Source organism: Oryza brachyantha, chromosome 11 (genome assembly GCF_000231095.2).
Source record: "Oryza brachyantha chromosome 11, ObraRS2, whole genome shotgun sequence".
Lineage (NCBI taxonomy): Eukaryota > Viridiplantae > Streptophyta > Magnoliopsida > Poales > Poaceae > Oryza > Oryza brachyantha.
In genome coordinates this window covers 17,123,620-17,150,659 of record NC_023173.2, presented here as the reverse complement: position 1 = coordinate 17,150,659, position 27,040 = coordinate 17,123,620, and the positions used below count along the sequence as shown (strand labels likewise).

General features: G+C 38.7%; 1 protein-coding gene and 2 pseudogenes across 2 annotated transcripts; all 3 read right to left on the bottom strand.

Moving 5' to 3' along the window:
* Nucleotides 1–982: 982 nt before the first annotated feature.
* LOC102700664 lies at nt 983–5,339 on the bottom strand (annotated as a pseudogene).
* A 7,500-nt stretch (nt 5,340–12,839) lies between these two features.
* LOC121053212 lies at nt 12,840–13,622 on the bottom strand (annotated as a pseudogene).
* A 2,522-nt stretch (nt 13,623–16,144) lies between these two features.
* Nucleotides 16,145–22,852, bottom strand: LOC102700384 (wall-associated receptor kinase 1-like). Of its 2 annotated transcripts, none has more exons than XM_040528902.1 (4): nt 22,119–22,852; nt 20,385–20,644; nt 18,360–18,551; nt 16,145–17,665 (listed from the first exon to the last, which is right to left on the bottom strand). In XM_040528902.1, exons 1-4 carry the CDS (start codon nt 22,808–22,810, stop codon nt 16,584–16,586), a joined length of 2,226 nt encoding a protein of 741 aa, XP_040384836.1. In that variant the 5' UTR covers nt 22,811–22,852; the 3' UTR covers nt 16,145–16,583. The 2 variants fall into 2 exon arrangements, with proteins under 2 accessions (XP_040384836.1, XP_040384835.1); XM_040528901.1 differs by having other exon boundaries at nt 16,145–17,688; nt 18,380–18,551.
* Nucleotides 22,853–27,040: the final 4,188 nt, after the last annotated feature.

The window sequence follows — 27,040 nt, the reverse complement described above, 5'->3', positions numbered from 1 at the left end:
AGGAGAGATTGGGAGACTGCCATGTGGGTCCTAGGGGTGTGGAGCCCACTTGCAAGTGAAAGAAATTTGAAATCTGGCTTGGAGGCTGTCATGCAATGTTGTCTGCCAAGGATCTTTGGAGGGGATTGAAGGGAGATTTTGTGCAGCAAAAAACGTGTACTAGTGATCCTCTTGGTCGGGGGTGATGTGGAGGGTGAAAGAGCTGAAGTGGTTTTGGTTAGAAGTCTTTGGTTTAGGCTTAAAAAAGGGATGAACATGGGTTGACAGCATGATTAGCAGCCGTTGACAATGCAGTTAGTAGCTGATTCGATTTTTGGAGGGAGAGAAGAAAGGGTTAAAGAGTGATCCATGGTGTGCCACTCCTCGTAGTGTTAGAGGAAAGTTAGTAGAAGACTTTGGATGAAACCAAACTTCAAAAAGAGGTTTTGAAATAAATTTTACCAAGAGAGCAAGTTTGAATCTACTAAGCAGTTTTTTTCAGGATTTTCGAGAGATTAAAATAGATCAAGAGATAGCAAACCTTAATGAAAAATTTTGAAACTTTGAGGGTTGATTTCTGACATATCAAGGTATTTTTCAGAATTTTTGTAGAATTTTTGGATGCAGATAAATACCAAATTAATTATTTTTGTGACTCTAGGTCTATTATTGGATGTGATGATGAGATGATTAAGATCCAAAAACAATTAAAATCACTCCCAACCACATGATGCATTTAAGTTAAATTTAGTTCTCGGGTTTACGGGCTTGGGTATGTTACATAACCACTAAATTAGTAAAGTATAAATATGACCTTATAAACTGATGGTCTATATCGATTCAATTGGTAGTAGTACCACTAGTAGAGAGAACCATAGTATATATATATAAGATAGATTACTTATTAGTGCAAGCAACAAGTATAGTACCACACATCACTGCAAGGATAACAAGAGAAACAAGTGGACTAGTACATATTGAGTTGAACCACAAACCACGAAGGAAACACATCTACAGGGTGGGGGAGGAAGCAAAGCCGACTGTTTCACCCGGCTGTTCGGCATTAATTGCATAGCTCTCTCAACTGCTTAAGTTCCTTCACGACATCCGCCATGGTTGGTCTCTTGTCGACATTGTTTCCAAGACACTGGACTGTGATGGCGGCCATCCTATCAAGGCACTCTATGGAGTATGGCTGCAGGATATCTCTAGATAACATGTCCTCGTCATACATTCTTGTACTTGCATTATTGTCTTCATGCTGCTTAACAAATTCTTCTACGAGTCTTGTACCATAGGACTTGGCGCTCTTTCAGGTGATGAGCTCTAGGAGCACCATCCCAAAGCTATAGACATCACTCTTGGTTGTAAAACTCCTCGTCTTCATGAATATAGGGTCGATATAGTCCAAGTCACCACACACACACGGTGGAGTCTCAATATGAGCTCGGATGACCCAAAGTCGGATACCTTAGGATAAGGTTTTCATCAAGAAGGATGTTGGCTGACTTGACATCTCCATGGATGATGCCTTGGGGGGATAGTTGTGCATGTAGGAGAGAGCCTCTACAGAGCCGATGGCAATGTTAAGGCGTTGCAACAACGAGAGAGGTTGCCGCTCAGAACCATGGAGCATCTTCTCAAGGCTCCCTTTGGGGAGGAACTCAAGAACCAACGTGGGTTCCTCTGTCTCAATGCAGCACCCAATGAGACGGACCACATTTTCATGATGGAGCTGTGATTGGACCCTTAAATCGTCCACTATCTCCTGACCAGGCTCTTGTGATGAATCTTGTGATGGAACTCTTGACCAATAAAAAGCATTCTGTAACACGTTTTGGCTCTTGTTCCTCATCATGACTTTGCTAAGCATCCGCGCCTTGCGCTTTGCCTTGGAGTACTTCACGGCAACCGGCTGGTTGTCATGGGTTCCCTTGTAGACTTCTCCGAAAAAACCCTCCCCGATCCAAGTTTTTCTATTCTCTGTTATCTTCTCCAGAATATTCTCCTTGAATTGGACGATTTCCATGCCCTTTAGAAGTTGGCCACCATTATTTATGTAGACCTGTCTACGCTTCCATATCTTATACAGCAACACAGGGGCCGGAAGAAGAATCACAGCGATGACCGTCGTTGTATGTAAACAAGGCAAATAAAGACTTGAAATAGCTAAAAGATAGCGCTGCATCATTCAAAAAAAAAAGATAGCGCTGCGTACTACCTTGTTTTGACTGATTAATTTAATTTCAAGGGAGCCAGAATGGATTAATATGAGCAAGTAGCAAGAATGGCTCACGAATCGTGGCGAGTACAGGTGCGGGAATTATGGATCGGCATCCCTTGCCATCAATTTTACCATCCCCTCGAATAAATAGGAACCGGCATTTGCAATCATAACCACCAACGGTGTCATGGCATCTGCTATGAGGGGAACAAGTATATAGCTTCTCATACTTGGTAGGATCTGCACTACGGTTCCTGATGGCCCAGTCAAGTCGGTACACTTGATTCTCCACTACGGTTCACGAAGATGTTGCTGCCGGCACGGCGAAAATCTTGCCGGCTGAAATGGTACCTATATATATATAATATATTGTCATTTTACATTGCTCGATCCATCTCTAAAGAAAGAAATATTAGTGACACACTTGTTAATTAACAAGCCTGAAAAAAATGGAAAATACTAATGGTTCCCGGGGGTGATGTTTTACACTTTTACTTACCAGCCTTTCACAGCCACGAAACCGTAGCTACGGGGGTTGAATCTCCACGCACGGTTCTCGGTGGAAGCGCTCCAATCGTGCAGCACGCACGCACGGTTCCACGCACGATTGGGGTAAGGTTGGGAGGGATGGAGGGAACCTAGCAGCAACCCAGCCCCATGCAGGGCTCACCGTCGTGTTCAGCTCCGTCCAAGCTTACACACGTCGTGATGCAGCGGGTCAAGTAGCTCCGTCGTCCCTGCCCCCTAGCCATGCCACCGTTTCGCAGCCAATGGCCGTGAACTCGTTTCTCTTCGGAGCGACCAGGAACGGTGACCCGGTGACGTTGAGCTGCAACGTCAGAGAAGAGTCGGTGGTGTTGGATGAGTTGTAGCAGCCGTAGACCACGAGAGCTAGCGTAGATGCGCATCTCCCCTGCATCCAGAGAGATGTGGATGATCTCTATGTTGCCGTAGTACGGTCTGGGAAGGCTAAAGCTCTGGTTGCAATCGACGGTGAAGCCCGGCCAGGCGCAGCCGTCGCCGATGCCGAATGGGTAGGGGATTTCCACCTCGCCGCACTTGCTCGGGCAGCCCGGACGACGCTGCAGCAGTGTACTAGGAGCTGCCGCCGCCGCTACAACCGGAGAAAACATTGCTACTGCAGGAAGAGCAGCAACAAGCAGCTGCCATAGCACATGCTGCATGGCTTCTAGCTACTTTAATCTTCCAAGCTATCTTGGCCAATTAAGCTAACATGCAGGAGATTTGCAGTGAGCATGCCTCCGTGTGTCTATATTTATATGCGGCGTGCCGCCGATGGAATACTGTAGCTAGCTTGCTTGCTTTTATCGGCGACCTGCATGCCGACCTCTATATATTCACCCATGAATTAATCGCAACCTTTAATTAATTTTCTCTACTTTTCTATTGCAACTGGTTATTTAACCAACTTGCTGCTTCTCTCTATATACATTTGTGTGCCCAGTAAAGTTACATGATATGAGGGTACGGTGTTCAACGATATACGCTAATATGCCGCTATTTTTGCTCATCCTCCACCCAGTAAAGTCACATATACCTTTTTAACCATCTTCTCACTACTTTAATGATAAAATGATGTCTCATGTTGTGTGTTTATTTTACCTATATAGTTGACTTGGGCTAAAATCAATATAAAGGGACCAAAGACCATTTGACGGAGTTTCGTGCAGGTCCACATCGTAGTGACTAGGAGGTATTCAACCATTTGCATCCATCTCTTCATATCGTGATTTATTGTTCTTTTGAAGATAAAATGGATAATTCTATCGGAGTTACGGAATTATCCCATGGTAAACCAAACAAAAATAATGCATGCATGGTGCTTCATAATTTCATTTGAGATAATAAGTTGAGTGATGAAGAGTTTGATCACCGTGGTAATGATGAAAACTACATGCTAATACCTTATTTTCAAAGTATGAGAAATACGCCCCAGAGGTAATCATAGAGATGATCATATTTCGTTGTATTGATGACATTTATTTATCGGTTGAATATCTATGAAAGGCAACTTGTATTGATTGGCAATTATGTGAATTGATTGTAAAACTCTTTACTTGTATGGTTATTGTAAAGTTGTCTTTAGTCAGAGTTGATGGCTAGCACTTGTATTAACTGATAACTATGTTTCGTAAGTCATGAAGATGGAGATGTCAAACTAATAATGTGGGGATATGTATGACATGATGTTGGACCAACCCAGCATGAGATATTGTGATACTGTTCTCTCTTTACAATCATAACATTATGGTACATTAAATATATGATTTCACAGCTAGAAGGTATATATAGTAGATTACTTATTAGTACAAGAAACATGCACAGTACCTGCAGACAACAGCACTCTGCAAGTATAAAAGAACACACGTGTATACAGTAGAACATATATCGTCAGCTGAAACTCAAAACCACGATGGAAACATCTGCTGGGGTATGGAGGGATTAACAACGAGATGAGGTAGAGCAAAGCCGACTTACCAACTAGTGATCCAGAGCCTGTAGGACATACGAGTGCATATATGTATATAGCTAGGACATATGAGTGCTTGCTTGCTCCCTCCGCCATGGTTGGTCTCTTGTCCACGTTGGGTACTTCCAGACACCGGACTGTGATGGCGGCCATACTGTCAAGGCACTCCGTGCAATCTACAGACAAGTCCTGATCGTACATCTTCCTCCATGCATTGCTGTCTTTGTACTGGTTGACAAATTCTACTAGCATCTTCTCAAGGCTCCCTTTGGAGAGGAACTCAAGAACCAACGTGGGTTCCTCTATCTCAATGCAGCACCCAATGAGACGCACCACATTTTCATGGTGGAGTTGTGATTGGACCCTTAGCTCGTCCACTATCTCCTGACCGGGCTCTTGTGATGAATCTTGTGATGGAACTTTTGGCCAACAAAAAGCATTTTGTAACACGTTTTGGCTCTTGTTCCTCATCATGACTTTGCTGAGCATCCGCGCCTTGCGCTTTGCCTTGGAGTACTTCACGGCAACCGGCTGGTGGTCATGGGTTCCCTTATAGACCTTTCCGAAGTAACCCACCCTAAGTATGGTTTTCTTATTCTCTGTTATCTTGTCCAGGATCTTCTCCTTGAATTCAACGATTTCCATACCCTTTAGAAATTGGCCACCATTGTTTATGTAGTGCTGTCTACGCTTCCGTCTATTATGTAGGAACACAGGTACCAGGAGAGAAATTATAGAGCAGACCGTTGCTGTATGAAAACAAGGCAAATCAAACTACAAATAGCTAAAATATACCGCTACGCACTACTTTGTTCATTGATTTAATTAATTTTAGGGTAGCCGGCATGTATTAATATAAGTACTCCCTTTGTTTCTTATTATAAGATTTTTTAGGTTTACCTAAATTCATTCATGTATCAATTTATATATTTTATATATATGACTAGATTCGTTAGTACACACATAAATCTAGGCGAGACCAAAAAGTCTTATAAAATCTTACAATATTAAACAGAGTGAATAAGTAGAAGAATGGCTCACCAAGCGTGGCGACTATAGGTGCGGGAATTATGGAATGGCATCCCTTGCCATCAATTTTACCATCCCCTCTAAATGGGAACCGGCATTTGCAATAATAGGAACCATCTGTGTCATGACATGTGCTACGACGGTGACAAGGATATAGTTTCTGATACTTGGTAGGATCTGCTCTTCTAAGCTCACACTCCTTAATATCTGCATAAACACATACTCTATATCAGTCATATATATATATAATATATTTGGAGAATAGTCCATGCCAAAAATAATTGCAGAAATGAACCATCACCTGAGTGTAAACGAGATTGGCACTAATCTATAAGGTCTCAGCGCCACTAACATTAGCGCGAGCTCCTATCCGATGTGTCAAATAAACCGCCAAAATCATTGTACCTCAGCAATGGGTGGCTTGGCGCTGAGCTAGCAACCTTAATATTAAACGGTTGCCGAAGCTATGAACAATTTTGTGGTGGTGGTACGGTGGTGGACTCCATTGCCTTCAACTTAATGATCTAGGGTTTCAACCATGCTTGCCTTCTCCTTGTTTCTATTTTTTGTTCTTTTGTCTCTAGAGAGACCACTTACTTTTCTAATATATATTTTTTAAAATGGCATGTTTTATTTTTAAGCTAGTTTCATTATGAATATGAAAATATATGAAAGAAGTTTATTGTATGGTGTTTTCAAATGCATATATTTTTTCGTACAAAACAAATGTATTACACATGTCCTTTTCAATTTCTCATCAAGGATATTAATCTGTATATATTGCATTATATTATAAATGTGGTTTATCAAATTTCTATACAATATGAAATACATGCCATCTTTTCATATGAAAGAAGAAGAGCAATTTTCCTATCCTTGAAGAGGTACCATAAGGTACTACTATTTTCTATGTAAAATTTGGTACCTCTTGGTATCTTAGATACTAGAAGGTATCAAATTTTACGTAGAAAATACTGATACCTCATGATACCTTTTCAAGGATGGGAAAAAAGCACAAAGAAGAATGTTATACACCCTTTATAAAATTTTGTTCAAGAAAACACAATTATAGTTCAAGTTATCATATTTAGCACATGCTAATATATTTCTTTTGAAATAATATTTTATTTAAGTTCTCATATTCATAATAAAAGAGTTATAAATGAATCATGTTATTTTTCAAAAAAATATGAAAATTGCAAAGGAACCTAAAGAAACAAAAAATAGCACAGGGTTGGGGGTAGGGATGAAAACGATCGATAAACAGGCAAACCATTTTCACATCCATATTATTTCTCGGGAATGGAATCGGAAATGTTAACTTAGGAATGAAAACGGTATCAGGAATATCGGTGTTTAGAAAATAGAATTATTCAATCAGAAACATGTTGGTAATGGTTGGAAGACTCCAAACCGGTAATTTATTTTGGAAAATTAACTATATGCATATTAAATTGATAATAAGTACAAGAATTCAACGACATTCAAGCGTAAAATGAGATACGCAAATGGAAAAGTACGTAACATAGAGCAATACATAAAAGACACTAGGCGACACTAGTCATTGCTCTTGTCACGTCGTGGACAGAGGAATTATATTTGAGCATTTAGGTTTTGAGGGTTAGGCTTGAGGCTTGCATGAAAAAAAGGTATTTTTCCATATTCATAAACCGTAATTACCGAAATAATACCGCCTACTGACAAAATGGCCGGTAAATAGCAATACTAATTCCAATACCACTTCCGTATTATTTACCATTTCCATTTATCATTTCCGCCAAATTATGTCCATTTCCTTCGGTCGGTAATTTTCGAAAACGATGGACGGTACATCGGGAATTTCCATGACCACTTTCAACCATAATTGGCATATCAGCTCATGACCCTTGTCTTGCATTGGAAGACCTCAACCACTGCACCAAACTATATTTGTTACTCTTATTATCTATGCATTTATTTAATTTTATAGATCTCACGCCTCTAGGCTTTGATGATTTGGAATTTTTTTGCCACGTTGGATAGGAGCTTAGCACCAAAGTTAGTGGCATTGAGAAGTTATAGCTCAGCACCAACCTCGATGGCTCTGCGGTTTATTTCTGCAATTAGTTTTTGGCATGGTCTATTCTCCAAATATGTTTTCTAAAATGCTCGATATATCAAATTTTTGGTCTTTCCGATACCAAAATTTTTAGAGCTAATTCCCTATATATTCCTAGAATTTCACCCCACTCATTAGATTTATATCTCCAAATATGAAGTCTTACCGAGATGGTGGTAGTATTATTTATTAGGGGGAGTTCCTTGTATGCTAGCTTTCTTGTGTGTGCTGAAATTTTGATTTTGATCCCCTTTTGGTCGATTGATCATTCATTGACCGTTTAATTCTCATAAAAAAACCGATTTTGCCCTTATGCTTGGAAAGAAAAACAATACGAATATTTGGAATATAGTATTAAAAAATATAAATGCATCGTGTCAGACTATTATATTCTTTACCATGTAAGGTATTATTCATAAAATATATTTTATAATAATTAAAAATTATAACATATTTTATTAACAACATATATGTAATGTATTTTTGTGGTGGCAGTACAGTAGATTTGCCAGGTATTGTATAACTTTAAAAAATGCTACCCATAAGTTAAATTTATTGTGGTTACCATTTAAAAAATGTTACACATATTTTAAATATATATTTGAAATCTTAATGTATAGTAATTTCTTATACATCAAACTTATTATCATACAACAAAATGCTATACTTATTATCATACCAATATGACGGTGCATTGTACTCTGGTTCTGTTCTAAACGAACTAATAGTAAACTTAGCCAAATTCTAATTTGTTCTCTTATATGGTAGATTATTTTGTCGCCGTCATTCTGGTTCTAATCTACTTCAGTCTGTGTACTCTCAAAAACTTTATTCTCAGCATTTGAAGGATATTATTTTCCGAACTATTGCTACAGATCGTACAGGCGATTGTAGGGATAAAGTAAATATTTTAAAATTTAAACATAACAAATACTCCCTCCGTCTCTAAATGTTTGATGCATTGACTTTTTGACACATGTTTGACCGTTTGTTTTATTCAAATTCTTTTGTAAAATATGTAAACTCATATATATGCATAAAAGTATATTTAATAATAAATGAAATCATATAAAATAATTAATAATTATGTAAATTTTTTGAATAAGGCGAAGTTAACGGCGTCAAACATTTAGGGATTGAGAGAGTACTTCATTCGTCTAAAGAAGTCAGCTTATTTATACATATGTAATAGTAAATGTTTTTTTTTCAAACGAACGGTGAATATGTTAAAACAAGTGTATTTTAAAAGCATGGAGCAAATAATTCGCAACAAGTGTATTTCTTCGAGTACAGAGAAACATGAATTCTATATACGTTAAGGAAAAAAAAAGTCACTTCGAAAGCTCATTTAAAGGGCAATTAGATTGGAGGCTTGTTTATCCTCCATCCCAACCTATGGGCTTTTATCTCTTACCGGAAGTGATTCATAAGAAAATGGATTCTATAAGAGCTAGAAACTACTGGGAAGGAGTTGGCGATAAAAAGAAGTATCATATGGTTAAGTGGGAGAGTATGGCTCTCCCAAAAGATTTTGGTGCCTAGGTTTTTCTGAAACCATATTGAGAAATGTTGCTTTTTTGGCTAAATGGATTTTCCTTATAGAAAATGGGGGGGGGGGGGGCATGTTTCAGGTCACAAGGATGGAGGGATCTCAATTTTGGAAGAATTTGTTGCATATTAGAAAAATGGTGCAAATGGGGAGTAGCTGGTTCTTGGGAGATGGCAAAAGTATCTTCTTCTGGAGAGATGTATGGGTGAAAAATGTCCCTCTCAGTATTCACTTTAATTCGCTTTTTAAAATTTGCAATCAGCAAAACAGCATAGTGGCAGATATAGCTAGCTTGGGGCTGAGGCTTTATCTTTTAGGAGGATTTTGAATCAGGAGGAGAGTGTGAGTTGGGGTGAATTATGTGAGCTCATCGACAATATAGTTGTGAATGAAAACAAAGACACTTTACTTTGGCCCCTAGATAGTAAGAAAATGTACTCTTCTCGGTCTTTATATAATTTTTTGATTTTCAGAGGTGTAACTGATCGTAATTTGAGTTCAATGTGGAGAGCTCCCATTCCATTGAAGATTAAGCGTTTTCTTTGGTTACTGTCCAGTGGTAGAATTCGGGCTGCTGCTGTTTTGAAGGAAAAAAATGGGAACGAGGTTCTGAATTATGTAGGTTATGCGGAGAGATTGAATCACCTCATCATCTTATTTTCAATTGTCCTCTTGCTAAATTTGTTTGGTGTGTGTAGAGATGCTTTTAATTGGCCATATACTCCACATAGTTTCGAAATGCTTCTTCACATAAGTCTGGAGGGTTTCTCAAAAACTCATTGCAGTGCTATGAGGATGGTCTTGGGAGCTTTTTGTTGGACTATTTGGTTGACAAGAAACGAGATGGTTTTCAGAGATAAGATTGTTAACTCGGCTTGTCTGCTATTGTACAGGGGTGTTTTTTTCTTGACGCAATGGAGACTGCTCGCGAAAGATGAGGAGGAGAAGAAGATGACAGAATTCAGAGTAAAGGTACTTCATGGTGCCAGCCAACTCAACCGTAGGGATGGTGTGGGGTAGTTTTTAGTTGTAGTTTAATCTAGCTAGCATGTAGTTGTGGTTCAGTTTGCCACAGGTTTTCGTCCGGTGGGGTTTGGAGTAGTTTCAGTAGGTTGTGAGTTTGTCTTACTCTGTTTTGAACCAGTCTTTGTAAGCTGGCATCCCAGCAACTTATCGTCACCTTGCTTTATAAAAAGCTGAGCTTTTAAGCCTTTTCTCTAAAAAAATATGCACATATATCGATTACTAAAAGCTACGTACAAATTAATATAGTAAGTGTCGTTGTGCTCCCATACAGGCAAAGCGGGCCGAAACTTTTGGTGCTGCCGCAATTGATACCAAGCTATTTTTAAGGGTTGTTGTGAGTTTTATGGATATGCCAAACAGTAGCATAAATTCGTAATTTCCGATATATCTGGGAATCAACGGTACACCTATGATATGGGCGCAAGGTCGTACTCGGGCAGGCGTCTGTTGATATCGCCCATGGCACTTAACTGTGCTCTTTAGCCTGTGCCTAAACTTTGAGTAAATCCGAATGTACTCGGTAGTAACTACTCGGTCCATAGATGACTCTATGATTAATTGTTAAGCATATAGTCGGGGACTACACCTATTAGGTGGATGCATCGACATTCTTTCTTTTGTTCGGAGCCCTCCATAGCCTCTACAATCATCGCAGATTACTCAGGATCACTCGGGAAGCACTCGGATAGTATCAAACATATTGTGCAGGTGTACGTCTGATGATCAATGATCTACATGGATGACCTGCACTACTATGGACGACTCCGGGGGCTGCTATGGGATACCTATACCGGGGTATCCGAAGACTACATGAATACATACGGTCAATGGGGTACTAAATAGGAAGAAGATTATATCTGTATGGTGTCGGCTAGGAGTTTGGTATGTACCGGATTGCATGTCATGTACTCTGGACCCGAGCCATAACTGAATTAGGATAGATCTTAGTCTAGTTAGGTTAGACTCTATTATATCTATAGCCCTTCTCCCACTATATAAGAGGGTACAGGGCGGCCCCTTGAGGGCAACGAAGAATCATCTACGCAATACGATCGTCAAGTAGGAGTAAGGTATTATCTCGTCACGTCGAGAGCCTGAACCTAGGTAAATCGTCTCTATTTTCATCTTTACCATCGAATTCCGAGTCTAATAGCCATCCTATAAGTTTATTGCCGACATCAATCGTCGACAAGTAATTTTATCATCTTTGAGAAATTATTTTTACATACTAAAATTTTGATACCTTAGTATAAAGTATGTACTGAATGTACCAAATTTTACACTAGAAAATATGAGATTTCATGATATTTTTTTCAAAAATGATAAAATTACTCATGGACTGAATATCTCGGAGAATGATTATACATAGTCAACTAATGCTAGGCTAGCTTCGGGTCTTCTTGGTAAACAATTTTACGACTATGGCATGCATGTTAGACTAATGCATGCTGAATTGTCTTTTACTATATCATAAATGGGATATCATATTTGGCGAATGTTGGATTGGTGATTGGCATGGTTGACTAGCTGTGTATGTGTCATGGGATATGCATCTTGCACTAACAAGCGAGATGGATCGCTATAAACTAATGAAATAACAAGCTATGGCCAAATTAGTAGTCCATCGATCCAACTAAAACTGCTGGCTTATTTCTGCCAGTTTCTCAACTCGCCGTTTGATGTGTTTCTCAACTTGCCATTTGATATCTTAGCTAGTATGGATGTGAATGTTGGATGGAAGCAGAATTTGCCGTCATGTTGGACACGCTCGACCGGGAAGTGCAACAAGACAAGGTTCACCACGGCACGGCCCTTAATTAATTAAGCTCCTCTTCTTTATTTCTTGGAGTTTTTCAGACCGAACGTAACTGGACAGGCACTGGTCCACTTGGAAATATTTTGACTAATTTCCAAACTATGTTAACAGAAATCTAATTTCGAAAATCTTGATTCCCTTACTCTGGAAATCACCAAAAAACCATCCTCCAAAATTTCGGTTCAAATTTACACGGCGGTGAGAAACAGAGAGCAAAGAACTCAATGAACACCGACTAGCTAGTTTTGGTGCAGTGAACTTGCTTACTGCATTTTCTGGTCTTCTCATCTTAAAAAAGGAAAAATTACAAGATCGTGGAGTGAACCACGACTCCAACTAAAATGCACCACGGTTCACGGCATGCGCCATCCCACACGTCCTACTCGCACTAGACGACGCCACGACGCGCACGACAATTTTGCCATGCAGGGCGATATCGGCTCACGTGACCCAGAAAAACACGAGTAATAACTAAACTAACTCAAAAACAAACTGACAAACTGAAACAACCGAAAAAACTGGACACGCTAAAGTACTATCTTCAGAATCGAACGAAGCACCAGGATTAGCTTCTAGTTTTCCTAATAACATGGAGGGATTTCAATTAAGATATTGGGCACTAGAGCCTTAATACACCAAGTTTATTGTTAGGCTGTTATTTCCACCATATCTTGCCTTGTTCTTAGTAATTAGCTCCAAGAGCACAGCACCCAAGCTATACACATCATTCTTCTCAGCAAGAGCAAGTATAATAGAAGGCTATAAGCCGGCTAAATGCTAAGGTGGATGAGAGATAGGAGGACTGAGAGGATAAGCGGACTATAAATTTATAGTCAGCTCTGCACAAGAACTAAGAAATTCTGTGAGAGAGACAAGTGGACCGTTTATTAATTATAAATAGCTAACTCTATACAAGTGGCCAAAGAGAAGACTATAAAAATTCTTATAGCCAATTTATTAGCTATATTATCAGTCTTGCTCTCAGCATTCCTGTCTTTATATACACAGGATCCATATAGCTCCTATCCCCTATGACATAGGAAGTGTCGTGTTTCTGTATACATATGAGTCTAGATATTCCAAATTCCGATACCTTTGGCATCAAGTTGTTTATCTAGGAGAACGTTGGCAGACTTCACATCTCCATGAAGGACAATATTATTTTGGTTAGCAAGATGAATGCATGTAGGCAAGAGCATCGGCAGATTTAAAAGCGATTGCTAAACGTGCTTGAAGTGAGAGAGGGTGTTTTTGAATATTGTTGATATTGTTATCATTACCATGAAACACATCCTCAAGGCTCCCCTTCAGGATATACTCAAAGACCAACATTGGAATCTTTGTCTCCAAACAACAGCCCACAAGTCTGACTATATTCTTGTGACAGACCTGAAATTGAATGGCGACTTTGTTGGTTGATTTATCGGTTAGCCGATATTTAGAAAAGGATATAACCACCGTAATTCTATCCGTAATCTATCTCTAACTCCAAAATTCATAACCCTCATGGGCCGTAACTGCGATCGGTGGTTACGAGTCATAATCGGATTAGGAAAAGCCTCCGAGGCCCACCAGTGCTATATAAAAGAAGAGGAGCCCACGGGGACGCTCGTGTCGCTTATTCTCGCAACCAAAAATTCAAAATCAATCTCTCCCGATCAGAGACGCACTGGAAGGGTTTCGTGCGGCGATTTCAGGGTAGTGTCGTTGGAGACCCAAAGGTCAGAGATTCAGAACAGATCATCAGAGATCTAATCTCGCCGGAGACGAAGGAAAGAAGACGAAATTGAAAGAAAGAAAAGAAGGGAATCAGATAGCTTCATCTGTAGGTTTATTTAGTTTTCTGCATTTGAATTAATCGGTGATCTTGTATTGATTAGGGTTTAAATTCGTAATCTATTGTTTATGATTGAATTAAATTATCTAACAGACCTCATTTGCAAAATCTTTTCTACATAGTGCTCAATCAACTCTAGAGAGGCGCTTCACTGCAATGTGTTGGTTGTTGTCAATAGTTCCCTTTAGACCATACCGAAGCTACCCTTTCCAAGTAAAATGCCATAGTTGTTTGTGACTTTTTTATCTCCTCCATCATGAATAACTTAATAAGTCGACCACCATTTTTGTTGAAAGAATCTCGAAGCTTCCGCTTCTCATGTTCCATGCGCAAAAAAATGAGTACGATCAACAAAGCCGAGACAACGCAGACAATAATATGTAGAGGACATTTTTTTGATTAATATGTAAGAGCGGCTTACCGATCACTGTTATTAGCTGATTTGGGTAGTAGAGAGGTTCAGAAAACTTTCTTTGCCCAAAACTGCAATTACGTACGTACGTACTCGTAGCTACCTTCAAGGTCATGGCATGTCCCACCACCATAGCAAGGATATTTCTCTTTATAAAAGAATGGATCGCACTCGTCAACATCTGTACGCGACCGTGGAAAAGTGGGAGTTCTTGCGGATGGTATCGAAGTTATCGTATTTTTAAATAAAAAACTTGGTATATCTAGATACTCAAAAAATTTGTAGATCTAATTCACTATATGTTCCTGGAATTGGAATTTCACCTGGTCCCTTAGATTACACCCCTGAGATTTGCTTGACCCCTTTGTAAACTTGAGTTTTTATTTCAATCTCTGATATGCCTATTTCATTACTTTACCATTAGTTTGACCATTATATTTTAAAATGATTTTATTTCCTTTCGTACATCGCTGGAGTTAGAAAAGTTTGGTGTATAGATTATTTCGGTTGTGGAAAAAACAATGTTACATTACTAAATATTCGTAATGATTTAAAATTTGAAACATAATTTCATTTAAAATTTAAAATTTAAAATTTTTATTGTAAAAATCAAGGTCTACATCAAATTTGAAAATTACTTTCAAATGAATATATATTGAAAAAAGATTCACCGCAAAAAAATGAAGGGATGAAATTATTTTTCACAAATTTACAAGTTATATTTAAAAATTTTGATAACTTTCAGACATATTTTCAAAATTTAAACACAAATAAAAAATAGATTTAGACCTCACTTTCTGGTAAACCTTATGTACGAATTAATCATAAAAATCAAACATTTGTTTTTCATGTTTGGAAATTATTGATTATGTCCCATTTATTTTAGTAAAAATTTAGTGAGAAGGCAACACATTAGTATGAGAGAGGGATAACATGGTTATTTTAGAGATATTTCATAGTCAATTGATGATCAACTAACGGAAATGGGTATAGAGGAAATCAAGAAAAAATAATCAGGGGATATGCATAAATAGAGAATCTTTTTACATAAATGTCTAAATTAAGATTTGGAGAGTTAAATTTTAGTCATTACATTAAAGATGCCCTAACCTTCTTTTTTTTTTTTGATATTTTACTAAGCATATACTATTTATTCCTATATGTATGCAGCCTAAAGCAACAAATCAAACGCGTGCAAAGGAGTTATAATCCAGTATGAAATATTCTTAAACACGAAATAAACTTATCCTATCACAACAGAAACTCTAATATTTCCAAATTTAGACTCATTTCAAATTTGACTCCTCTTGCTATACACACACAATCTCCTATCTTACGACGTATGGAATCCTCATCACCACGTAGCATAACCTCATTTATCTTAGGAGCGCATCATGCGACTCCAACCTATGATTAAGTTGCATTACATGAAAAAAGATTTACCACAACCTTATTGTTAGAAGTAATGATTATAGCACACAAAATACAACAATCATATATGTACTAGTATATAAACGTATAATGTCAGCAACAAAACAATCTCACACTCGCTCACTCTGTTTTTCTTGTGCCTAACTGAAGAACTCTGAACTTTTCATATGCTGAACAGTAAACTGAATAATTTCAAAGAAAACCGCACACCTGACTAATGAACAGAGAAAAACCGAGAGAGATTTTGTGCTGCCTCAATCTTGCTCAGCTTTTCGGGGTTTTTCCTTTTATTGCTCTCTCCACACAGGAGTTTGTTACATGCACTAAAACAAAACGGATCAGACACTGACTAAGCTCTGCACCGATAACTGAAACAAAATAAGCTGAAAGGCCGGTTCCGATCTGACTATATGCATGCAATGCAAGGATCGAACCCAAAGCAAACTAATTTGTAAGGTGCAACTAAAATGCTGCTAGTCTAAAGACAGAAAGTATGCTCATGATTACAAACATATAATTCCATCATGTAACAGAGCAGGAGCTAGCTGCTAGCGTATATAACTAGGAATTAACGTGCGTAACTAATGTTACATTTCTATGTATGCCCGTGCAAACTAACCAGCGTACATATGTATATCTGCTGGCGAGGTCGATCGAAGAGAAATTATAAATGCTATCCACAACCCAGAGCTTAGTTAATTTCTACTCCATGCGTTGGAGTGGTTGGACCGTCGTCGCAGTTGACATGAAGGGTTGCACGCAACTGCTTAAGCTCCTCCAGTGCCTCAGCCATGGTGGGCCTCTCGTCGTCGTCCGGATCAATGCACCGTTTGGCGAGGCTAGCCATCCTGTCGAGGCACTCCATGTAGCAAGGCAGCGGAGCAGCGTCAGCTGATGACAGCATGTTGTGGTCGTACATGTTCCTTCTCGCATCTTCATCCGTGTAGTACTTGTAAAAGCGTAACGCTAGGCTTTTTTTTTCCTCGGACTTGGAGTAGGCTTTCTTCCGCGTGATGAGCTCTAGGAGGACGACCCCAAAACTGTACACGTCACTTTTCTCTGTGAAATCGCCTGTCTTATAATAGGCAGGGTCGGTGTAGCTGTTATCTCCGCTGACGGCCCAGACACCGGATTTAGCGACAGACGTAAGCTTGGCCGATCCAAAGTCAGACACCTTGGGCTCCAGATTGATGCCAAGGAGAATATTGGCGGGCTTGATGTCCCCATGAACAGTGCTTTTGTGGTCAATACTGGAGTGCATGTATGCCAGAGCTTCCGCACTGCCAACGGCAATGTCCACACGCGTTGGCAGTGGAAGATGCCTGTGACGGCCATTGCCATGGAGCAAATCGTAGAGGCTGCCTCCAGGGACGAACTCCAAAACCAGAGTGGGCACATCCGTTTGCAGGCAGCAACCGACGAGACGTACTAGATTCGCGTGCTGGATCCGAGCCTGGTTGATGATCTCATCCGCGTAGTCCTGTTTGTTGTGCCCCCCTCCTTTTTTGGTGTAGCGCTTCACCGCAACCTCCTCCTTGTTCTTGGTAATCCCCTTGTAAACCACACCAAAATAACCCTTTCCGAGCTCTCTATTTCCACAATAACGTGTCATCTCCTTCAGCTCCTCTTCTGTAAACATTGTGATGTCGTTAATCATCTTCTTCAGTATGTTGCCACCGTTTTTGTCGTATAATTCTTTCTGCTTACGCCTCTTACGCTCCCTCATAACGTAGAGCGTCAGGAACGCCACGACAACACCGGCGATGACGGTTACTGCCCAGAAGATCAAAATAACCCTGTTAATAAGAGAACTGTATACTCGCTAGCGTTAATTAGTCAAACAACAATCTAGATGAAACCAAATATTATCAAGAAATTAAGTGTCACGGCCACAGGTAACTTGAAAGACCTTATTGTTATAAACTGTATCTAGGCTCTTATTTTCATTTAATTTTTTTTTAATTTTTCATTCAAATTTTATATTTTTCTAAATTGTCTTACTACGTGGAACCTCCTTTTGTTTTTCTTTAATTTTTAGTTCCATGTTTGTATTTATACTTTTATTCCAAAATGTATTTGTACATAATCTTTTTTCTGCGTGGTATTTATTTTTCAATTTCAATTTTAGATACTTCTAAATTTTTATTCATTGACCAAGCTTTTCTCTTTATATTACTTATTTTTAAGTACAATTTTACATGTTTTCAAATTGACCAAGTCTTTCTCTTCGCTCAACATAAATTTTTAATCCAAATTCTGGATTTTCTAAACTATATGTAGACATCGTTTAGCAATTCAGTAACGGTGTATGTGGGGAAAAAAGAAGAATCTGGTTTAACTTCCCGCCGAACGAACCGGGCCACAGTAGTAGTAGCTATTAATTAATCACGAATGCGTGGTGCCAAAAATTAAGGACGATTCACATCGATCATCGTGGAATTGGGCAAGCAAAATAATGCATACTGACCTACTATCGCGACTGCATACCCGGGAAATATGGGCCGGCATCCATCGTCGAGTTTACCGTCCCCTCTATGTAGAAACCGGCATTTGCACTTATAATCACCCTCTGTGTCATGGCATCTGCTACCACTGTAACAAGGATAAACCTTCTCGTACTTTGCAGGATCCATTCTTCTAAGCTGGCACTCGTTAATATCTGCAAATCGTTTATACCAAACACTAATTTAATCGAACGATCCAAATAGTCAAATCATCTCGTGCAGCAACCAAATTTAGTCAATTGTAATGCAGCTAGCTTATTAATGATTATTACATACTTACTAGTAATACATGCCTTACAGAGAAAACAGATTATCCGCTAGTATATATACTATACTATCTAATGAAACACACTGATCAGAAAATTAAATTATCTCATTGATAAAAAAATTATAAATAAAACTTTTCATCTATGTAGTCGTTAGAACCAAATCATAAGTCGTTACATGTCAAAACTACATGTACTAATTTACATTAGTCAGACAGTGTTCCCACGGTAACAAAAGATACAATAAATAAAGAGTAATTTTACAGTACTTGAGTAGATAACAAGAGTTACTAAAATTTTAGTGTAAAATTTGGTACCTCCCAGTACCTAGGTAACAAGAGGACCGTAAAATTGCTCGTAAATAAATAAGCATAATTTGCTACAGGGCATCGAAAAAACGTGTAATTAGTCGGTGGACACCGTAAGATTACGAATTTGCCGTAGGGCACCATAGAAATATGATAATTAGCTGGTAGACACTTCGGCCATTATTTTATTAATTTCAGAGTGAAAAAAATTTAAAATGGCGAGATTGTCCTCGGCGGCCAACACGTTATGCCGACTGGGTCCCGTCAAACCAGACCTAGTCGGCCTTGACGCCGCACCACACCCGAACACTAGCCTACATGACGATTGAGCAGACGGCGACAGCCGCAACCCAGCTGCGGCGAAAATGGCATGTCGACCAAGTAGCAAACTATAATTGTTCAAATCATAGGGATTTTACATGCCATATACAACGACTTCATTCTTAATTTTCAACCTTAAAAATTACCTAAAAATAAAAATTGATTAACATATGATGTTTATTAAACTAAATTATAAATTGTTAAATTAGAAAACTGGAATTAATAGTCCAAACCAATATGTCCTACAACCTATTGGTTCCCAATTATGAAATTATTTAGTGATCAAATACTCAATAATTGTTTACGACGTACATACGCTATAGCAGAAAAGGCCTATCCAGGTGGTTGAAAGAAATGGGCCTATATATGCAGGCGGTTGGCTCACTCACCTCGCTAAAACAACTCCAAAGATCGGTTTCTACGCAAGCGGATGGGCAATTGCCTCCCTCGCTCAGCCTGCTGATCCCCATCATCAATGGCTCCCTCTCACTCGCAACTCAACCGGCCACCGCCAAGCCGGTGAAAAACACTTCCCCCTCACACTATCCATCCGCACGCAGAGATGAGAGGGAGAGGGAGAGGGATCGTAGGAGGACAGGGTGGTGGTGGGCGGAGGCCGTCGCGGACGGAAGGAGGGAGAGATGGAACGATAAGTGTGTCGGTGGCTGATATAGTATAGGTAGTGCATGGCGAGTCACTTGCACGATAAGGGCGTCGGTGGCTGTTTTTTTTTTTTTTTGGCCTATCCTCTTAAGATGTCCATATGTAAAAAATGGGGTTAATTTTATATGTGCTATTTTTATAGACGGATCATACTGTATAATCCTTTCATGATTAATCATATTTCTTGTAGTGGAAAATTGAGTTAAATTGTAAAGATAAAAAATACAAATTACCGTCCTAAACTGTGGCGAGAGTATAAATTATCCTCTAAACTATAAAAGAATATTATATTCAACATGCTTAACTTTTCATATCAGACAGATAACGGGTTTGGTTTGAGCAAGCACAAGCACAAGCACAAGTAGTAGTATGTAAATATGTTACAATATTAGTAATAATATGCAGATTAAGTTTATAATGGAAAACTAACTTGTGCATCCACCGCCCCCGGTGACATAAGGATTGCCGTCGTATCCTGCAGAGCACTTGCAGAGGTAGCCCTCTCCGTTGGTGGTGTTGACGCAGTAGCTTTTGGCACTAACACAGGCAGGAGCTTGTCGTGTTGACCGTGAGCACAATCCATCGCTCCTGATGGCCCACTCAAGCACTGTTGGGACACTTCTTTCTCCAGCACGATTGGCAAAGCTCTCGCTGCCTGCAGGACTGAAATCTCGCCGGCTGAAATGGTACCTATGTTACATACGTACTTGATCAGTTAAACCCACGTACGTAGATTGTTTGTAAGAGCTTTCACAATTAATATTCGTGAGGTACGTAGAGGTACTGACCGGCAGACAATGTGAACCCTTTATTAAGATATAAATAAGTGCGGATTAAAAATATTGTAATTGATGGTAAGTAGTGGTGTAAGACCAGAGTCATGATTAACATATTGGGATAAAAATCAGCTTTTCAAAGAAATTAGTTTGAAAATATTTATTGTGCTGGTGTGTATGCCTATGATTAATGTGAGTCAGTTTGGGATATATGTGTACAAAAATAGTTGATTTATTTATATATGTGCTGGAGACTTGAGATCAGTCTTAATCAATGATGAGGACCAGAGGTAAATTCAGGGAGGATCTTAGATCTAGCATGGTTAGGATGCCATGTAAAAAAGATTGGATACAGTTAGAATACTTATGGTTAACCTCGCTCAACAGTGAGATTAGGAGTAGTCTTAGATAGAAGTTAAGGTCTATATAGGTTGAGGCGGATAATGATTTTGAACACAAAGTGGCATGCAATAGGTGAATACCTTATATGCATATGTTCCAAACAGGCTTTACAAATTATGTGCGCAGGTACTTAAAAAACTCATCAACAAATTTGGATGGCAAATTGAGGGAGGTAAATAGACGAGATAGGTGTTGCTACAGTACCCGTGGACCTCGTGGTACTGTAGCTGGCAGTGTATATACTGTGGCATGAATACCGGCATAGGATCTTTAATTATTTGTCACTTTATATTTGGTAATTGTTCTGTGTCTATACAGACTATACGCTGGAGGATAATTGTTAAACGAGCTACTATAGCAGTGACAAATAATTAAATCGCCCTCGACATGGACTGTTTTGGTTTAGATGCCAAAATTTGAAAGAAGAAATTTTAATTTGATAAACTAAATTTGTTTTTGAAATTGATAGTTTGTGTTATACTAGGTCAAAAAGTCCCACTCCTGCATTGACTAGGAACTCTGTTCCTAAATAGTGATGCAATTGTTGGTACAAATAGAAGAGAAATTGTAGTATTAGGAAAGAACTTTTGTAAAGAGAGAAAAGAAATGTTTTGATATAGTGTTTTGTAAGCACTGCGTTATAATACATATTAATACAGTAAAATTGATATATCATGGAGTTGGGTTATAATTTTATTGAACAATTACACCAGCGGTATAAGGGAGGTCAATATCGATATGATAGGTTAGTCCATTAATATTGGGCTCTTTTATTTCTGCTAATAATACTTGGTTGAATGATTATTTTTTCCTGCCATTCATCTTCCCTTGGTCTTGTATTTTGGAGTACGTAGAAGTAGATTGATAGTAATTTTATTTTATGTCAAATTAACCTTGATTGAATCAGTACCGTGCCTCTGCATTGGATCTGCTTATCAGCAAGGGGAAAAAAGAGAAAATCTAAGTAGCGGCGAGGGTGTACGTACCAGCCTTTCTCGGCCACGAAGGCGTAGCGGCAAGGGGCTTCTCTCCACGCATAGTTGTCGCCGAGGTTCCCAGTAGCCCACGTCATGGCAATGGTGCTAAGGTTGGGCGGGATGGAGGGCACCTGGCAGCACCCCAGCCCTGTGCACGGGTCACCGTCGTTGGCAGCCTCGTCCAAGCTCATGCACGTCGAGATGCAGCCGGTCAAGTAGCTCCCATCGTCCCTGCCCCATAGCAACGCCGCTGCGCCGCAGCCGACGGCCGTGAACTCGTTCCTCGTCTGCGCCAGCAGGAAGGGCAATCCGGTGACGTTGAGCGAGTCGAATCCTTGGGAGTTGTCGGTGGTGTTGGATGAGTTGTAGCAGTCGTACACCACGAGAGTATAGATGCGCATCTCCCCTGCCTCCAGAGAGATGTCGATGATCTCTATGTTGCTGAAATACGGTCTGGGAGGGCTAAAGCTGTGGTCGCAATCGACGGTAAAGTTATCCAAGCCTGGCCTGGCGCAGCCTTCGCCGATGCCGAATGGGTAGGGGATTTCCACCTCGCCGCACTTGCTCGGACAGTACCCGGCCAGCCGGCGGCTGCTAACAAGACCAACGGCCGCCGTCGCCGTACCCGTCAGCACAGCATGTAGAGCTAAGGCTGCAGCCAGAGCAATGTGGGTATACCACGCAATCATTCCTTGTGACATGGCTGGCTGCTATAGGAGCGCCAACGTTAGTTTCTACCACACTAGCTAGCTACCAAGTGCGACGTTTGCACTCACCATACATGTCTTTATATACTACTAGTAGTACAAGATAGAGTCCAACTGTCCAATTGAAAATACTGTTTAAATTAAATATCAGAAATTCAGAACTAAAAAATAAACAAAATTAGGTAATATTATATGAAGAAATACAATTTATAAAAATCTGAAATTTGTATCTCTATCTCTACTATTATAAAAGAGCATTTTTCTAAATAGCGAGGTACAATGAGGTATCACTATTTTCTACGTAAAATTTGATACCTTCTAGTATCTAAGTACCAAGAGATGCCAAATTTTAAATAGAAAACAGTGGTATCTCCTGGTACCTCCTAAAGGATATTAAAGTTGCTCATTATAAAAAATTGTAGTGCATCTGTCCTCTGTCTAAGGCTGCGTTTAGTTGACAAAAAATTTTGGGAGCCATGTCGCATCGACACGTACGGTTACACATTTGAAGTAATAAACGTAGTCTAATTACAAAACAAATTTCAGATTCCGCTTGGAAACTGCGAGATAAATTTTTTGAGTCTAATTAATCCGTCATTAGCAAATGTTGGTTACTGTAGCACTCATGACTAATCATGTACTAATTAGGCTCAAAAGATTCGTCTCACGATTTCCTCCATAACTGTGTAATTAGTTTTAATATTCATGTATATTTAATGCTTTATTTAGGTGTCCAAAAATTCGATGCGATGTTTTTGAGAAAAAATTTTGGGAGGCCTAAGCGTGGCTTCGGCTTCTTCTCCATGTGAACGCAGCGTTGCTTCTTCTCTATGTGAAAGCGGCTTTGGCATATTCTTATGCTTACAACATAAAATTTAAATCTATAGTTTAAAATTTAGAGTTGATTTTTAAGATTTTTTTATCATATTTTATTTTTCAGCTTTATTTTTATATCGCTAAGAACACGTATATAAAAGTTTTATTTATAAATTAATTTTTGTTATTGAATATATCGTTTGTTTTTTTTTACCTAGACTACCAATTATTTTCATCCCGTTTATTGTACGGTTCAACTTCCTATACCACATTTAATGGGTGACATTATAGTGAAAAAACTAAACCTAATTCTCTTTTCCTCCAACCTTCATGATCTCCACCCACAAAAATAGGATTTTTTTCACAATTATGCAGCATAGTCATCCTCCTTCCATTCCCTACTCCACGGTAAACGTAAAAGAAAATATTAATCTATTCTCAGTGATACGTACATGCATGTGTTCTTTCGTAACCTTACAATGCACGAGCCTAACCGAGCTTGGATTATAAACTCTAGAGGGGTCATCTCCTCGTCGGCTTCTCGTCTATTGCATGCTATCTAAATAGTTATAAAAAAAATGAAAACATTATGAAGATAGTTTAATATGTGATATATCACTACACAAACATGCAAATTAAAATATGACTTCTACAATCCATAACAAAAATAACAAATTAAACTGTAAATAGTATACACAAACTCACAATTGTATATTTGTTATTTTTGTTATAAATTATAGAAGTCATATTTTAACTTGCATGTTTGTGTAGTAATATATCACATATTAATTTATCTTCATAAATTTTTTCATATTTTTTATGACTATTTAGATGACATGCAATATATGAGGGGACGTCCCCTTAGAAGCTTAGAATAGTTTCCGGAACCTAACCTATTGCTAGTATATTTGTAACGAGCTGGTGGTATGAACTTACTACTGCATCAGAAAAAAAAAAAGAAATTAACAATACCCACAAACTACGTGTGGAGTGACTTGTACATTGACTTATTTATTTGGATCAGGAACGCGCGAAGGGTTTATTTGGATCAGGAACGAAGCGGGTGGCGGAGCATTTTTTTCTATTTTTTTACAGCCTTGTGATTAATTACTAGTCCACGTTTGATAACGTGGTAGATAGATATAATCTCATATCACCAAAAGAAAACATTATTTAAAATTTTTCTTGCAGAAATTCCAATAGTAAGTTTTTAAGGAAGTGGCCGATTGAGAAGGCATGCATCAATGGCAGGAATTGAATTCGAGAAGATAAAATTCAGACCTTATTATTATAGAGAGAATCTACAAAAGAAATTGCCGCCGCTATCTGGGTGTATTATTAGCGAGAAGAAGATTCTATAACGACCACAATCAAGCCAAGTCAAATCGTAAATTATTCTTACCGCGTTAAATGTTTACACACGGATGACACTCACACTTGTGATGTGATGTAAACACTAAATTAACAAGCCATGAATATGCTCCTCTTACAGAGACAGATATATACACAAATTAAATACTGTATTTTCTTTTTAACAAGACAAAAAAAAAACAGGAAGCTCTGGCTTATTGTAGTGAGAGAACGAATTAAGACGCGCACAGACTTATCGAGCTAAGAGTGGTTTCACACTTCACACCAAAATGTTACCTCAAACCGTGTGAGTAAAGTTAAGAGAATTAAAAGACGACAGACAAAAAAAACTGTGGCTCATGCATGCATTTCTAGTATGATAGGGCCGGTAAACGGTGAAAGTTACGCCAACCGTGCGAATCAGGTTAAACGGTAAAGTTACGTCTACCGTGCGAATCGGGTTAAACGATAAAAAGACAAACACATAAGCTCTGGCCATGCATTTCTCTGAGAAAAAAAAAAGGATAAACATACCGACCTTATATATAGGAAATGTTCAGTTTAAGGGTGAAAACTATTATCCGATCCAGTCTGTTTTCAATCCATCCAAAACGATGATAATAAGGGTTTATTGATATTCGGTGGATACGAATTCGGGTCCAAATTGTAGTATGCATGCAGATTCGAAGTTAGAGATGGTATCGGCAATATCCACCCCTGTGTGCTACGTAATAAAGTAGAGCTTTACTTTCATCCGTTCTTTTATACCGCGAGGTACTAATATCTCAAGGTACTAATATCTTCACTCAGTACTATCACCCCACGACCAAGCTGGTACATCAAGGTACCATGCAATCATGATCGTTCGATCTATCATCACCAACAGTTAGGATTTTAGTATCAATTTGATCGTGAGATGGATAACGCGAGTGAGGATTTTAATACCTCGTGGTACAAAACAAAAGATGAGAGTAAAGCTCAATAAAGTAAGCATGTGTATTCAAATATATCGTCAAGTGATTCTTCAGTAAATATATATATATATATCGTCAAGTGTTCAAACCATTATATATATAGCACTAAAATGGGTAGTGTAGAAGGGAACACTCGATAAAAATATTGATCTTCATTTGTACGTGAAGCTACCAAATAAACTTTGTCCGCGATAAATTATGCAAAGTCTAAAACAGCTCACTTGTCTGCATGGTACGAAGAGTCTGCTTAACACGGACAGTAAAGTCTCTCTCTATGTATGTACATGTATGTATATATCGACATTACCAAATTTAGCCCGATCCAATTCGAGGGATTGTTTAGCCCTCGTTTAGTTCGCGAAAAGAAGCTTTATGAGTGTTATATTAAAAGTTTGACCGGATGTCGAAAGAGGTTTTCGGACACGAATGAAAAAACGAATTTCATAGCTCACCTATAAACCGTGAGATGAATTTTTTGAGACTAATTAATTCATCATTAGCACATGTGAGTACTGTAGCACTGGTGGCTAATTACGGACTAATTAGGCTCAAAAGATTCATCTCACGATTTCCCCCTAACTGTGCAACTAGTTTTTTTTCATCTGCATTTAGTGCTCCATTTAGATATACAAATATTCGATGTGATGTTTTTAAGAACTAAACATGCCCTTAGATTCGTTAGTCCATGCTGGGTAGAGAAACTCATGAAGTTTTCCACAATTAAAGATTCAGATCATGAAATTGCATGTTGATTATTTGTGAAAGAATATCAATGGCTAGAACCTTCGATAATGAAATGGATAATATATTGACTTATATCGCACGGCAGGGAATAGAGTTTCAATCAAACAATCAAACAGTAACATATAAAAAAAAGCAAACCGAAATTGTATGTGATTAAATTTTCTACCTTGCAATCATGTCTCTCAGTATATAAGGGAAAATACGGGACCCATGATATTTAATACCTCACCTATAAGTACGACTAAAATCTAGCTATGGAGAGTAGTTATTATTTCATATATTTAAAGGTCTGAACCTGGATATTGCCGGCCCCTGGTTTTGAGAGACCGGAAACCTTCCA

Bases quoted from the DNA above. Each gene is read 5' to 3' on its own strand.
- LOC102700384 (XM_040528901.1), bottom strand. From the start codon at position 22,810: ATGTCACAAGGAATGATTGCGTGGTATACCCACATTGCTCTGGCTGCA. The intron at 20,645-22,118 runs GTACGTACACCC...TATGTAACATAG, and splicing joins TTCGTGGCCGAGAAAGGCTG to GTACCATTTCAGCCGGCGAG. The intron at 18,552-20,384 runs GTTAGTTTTCCA...AACGATTTGCAG, and splicing joins CGGGGGCGGTGGATGCACAA to ATATTAACGAGTGCCAGCTT.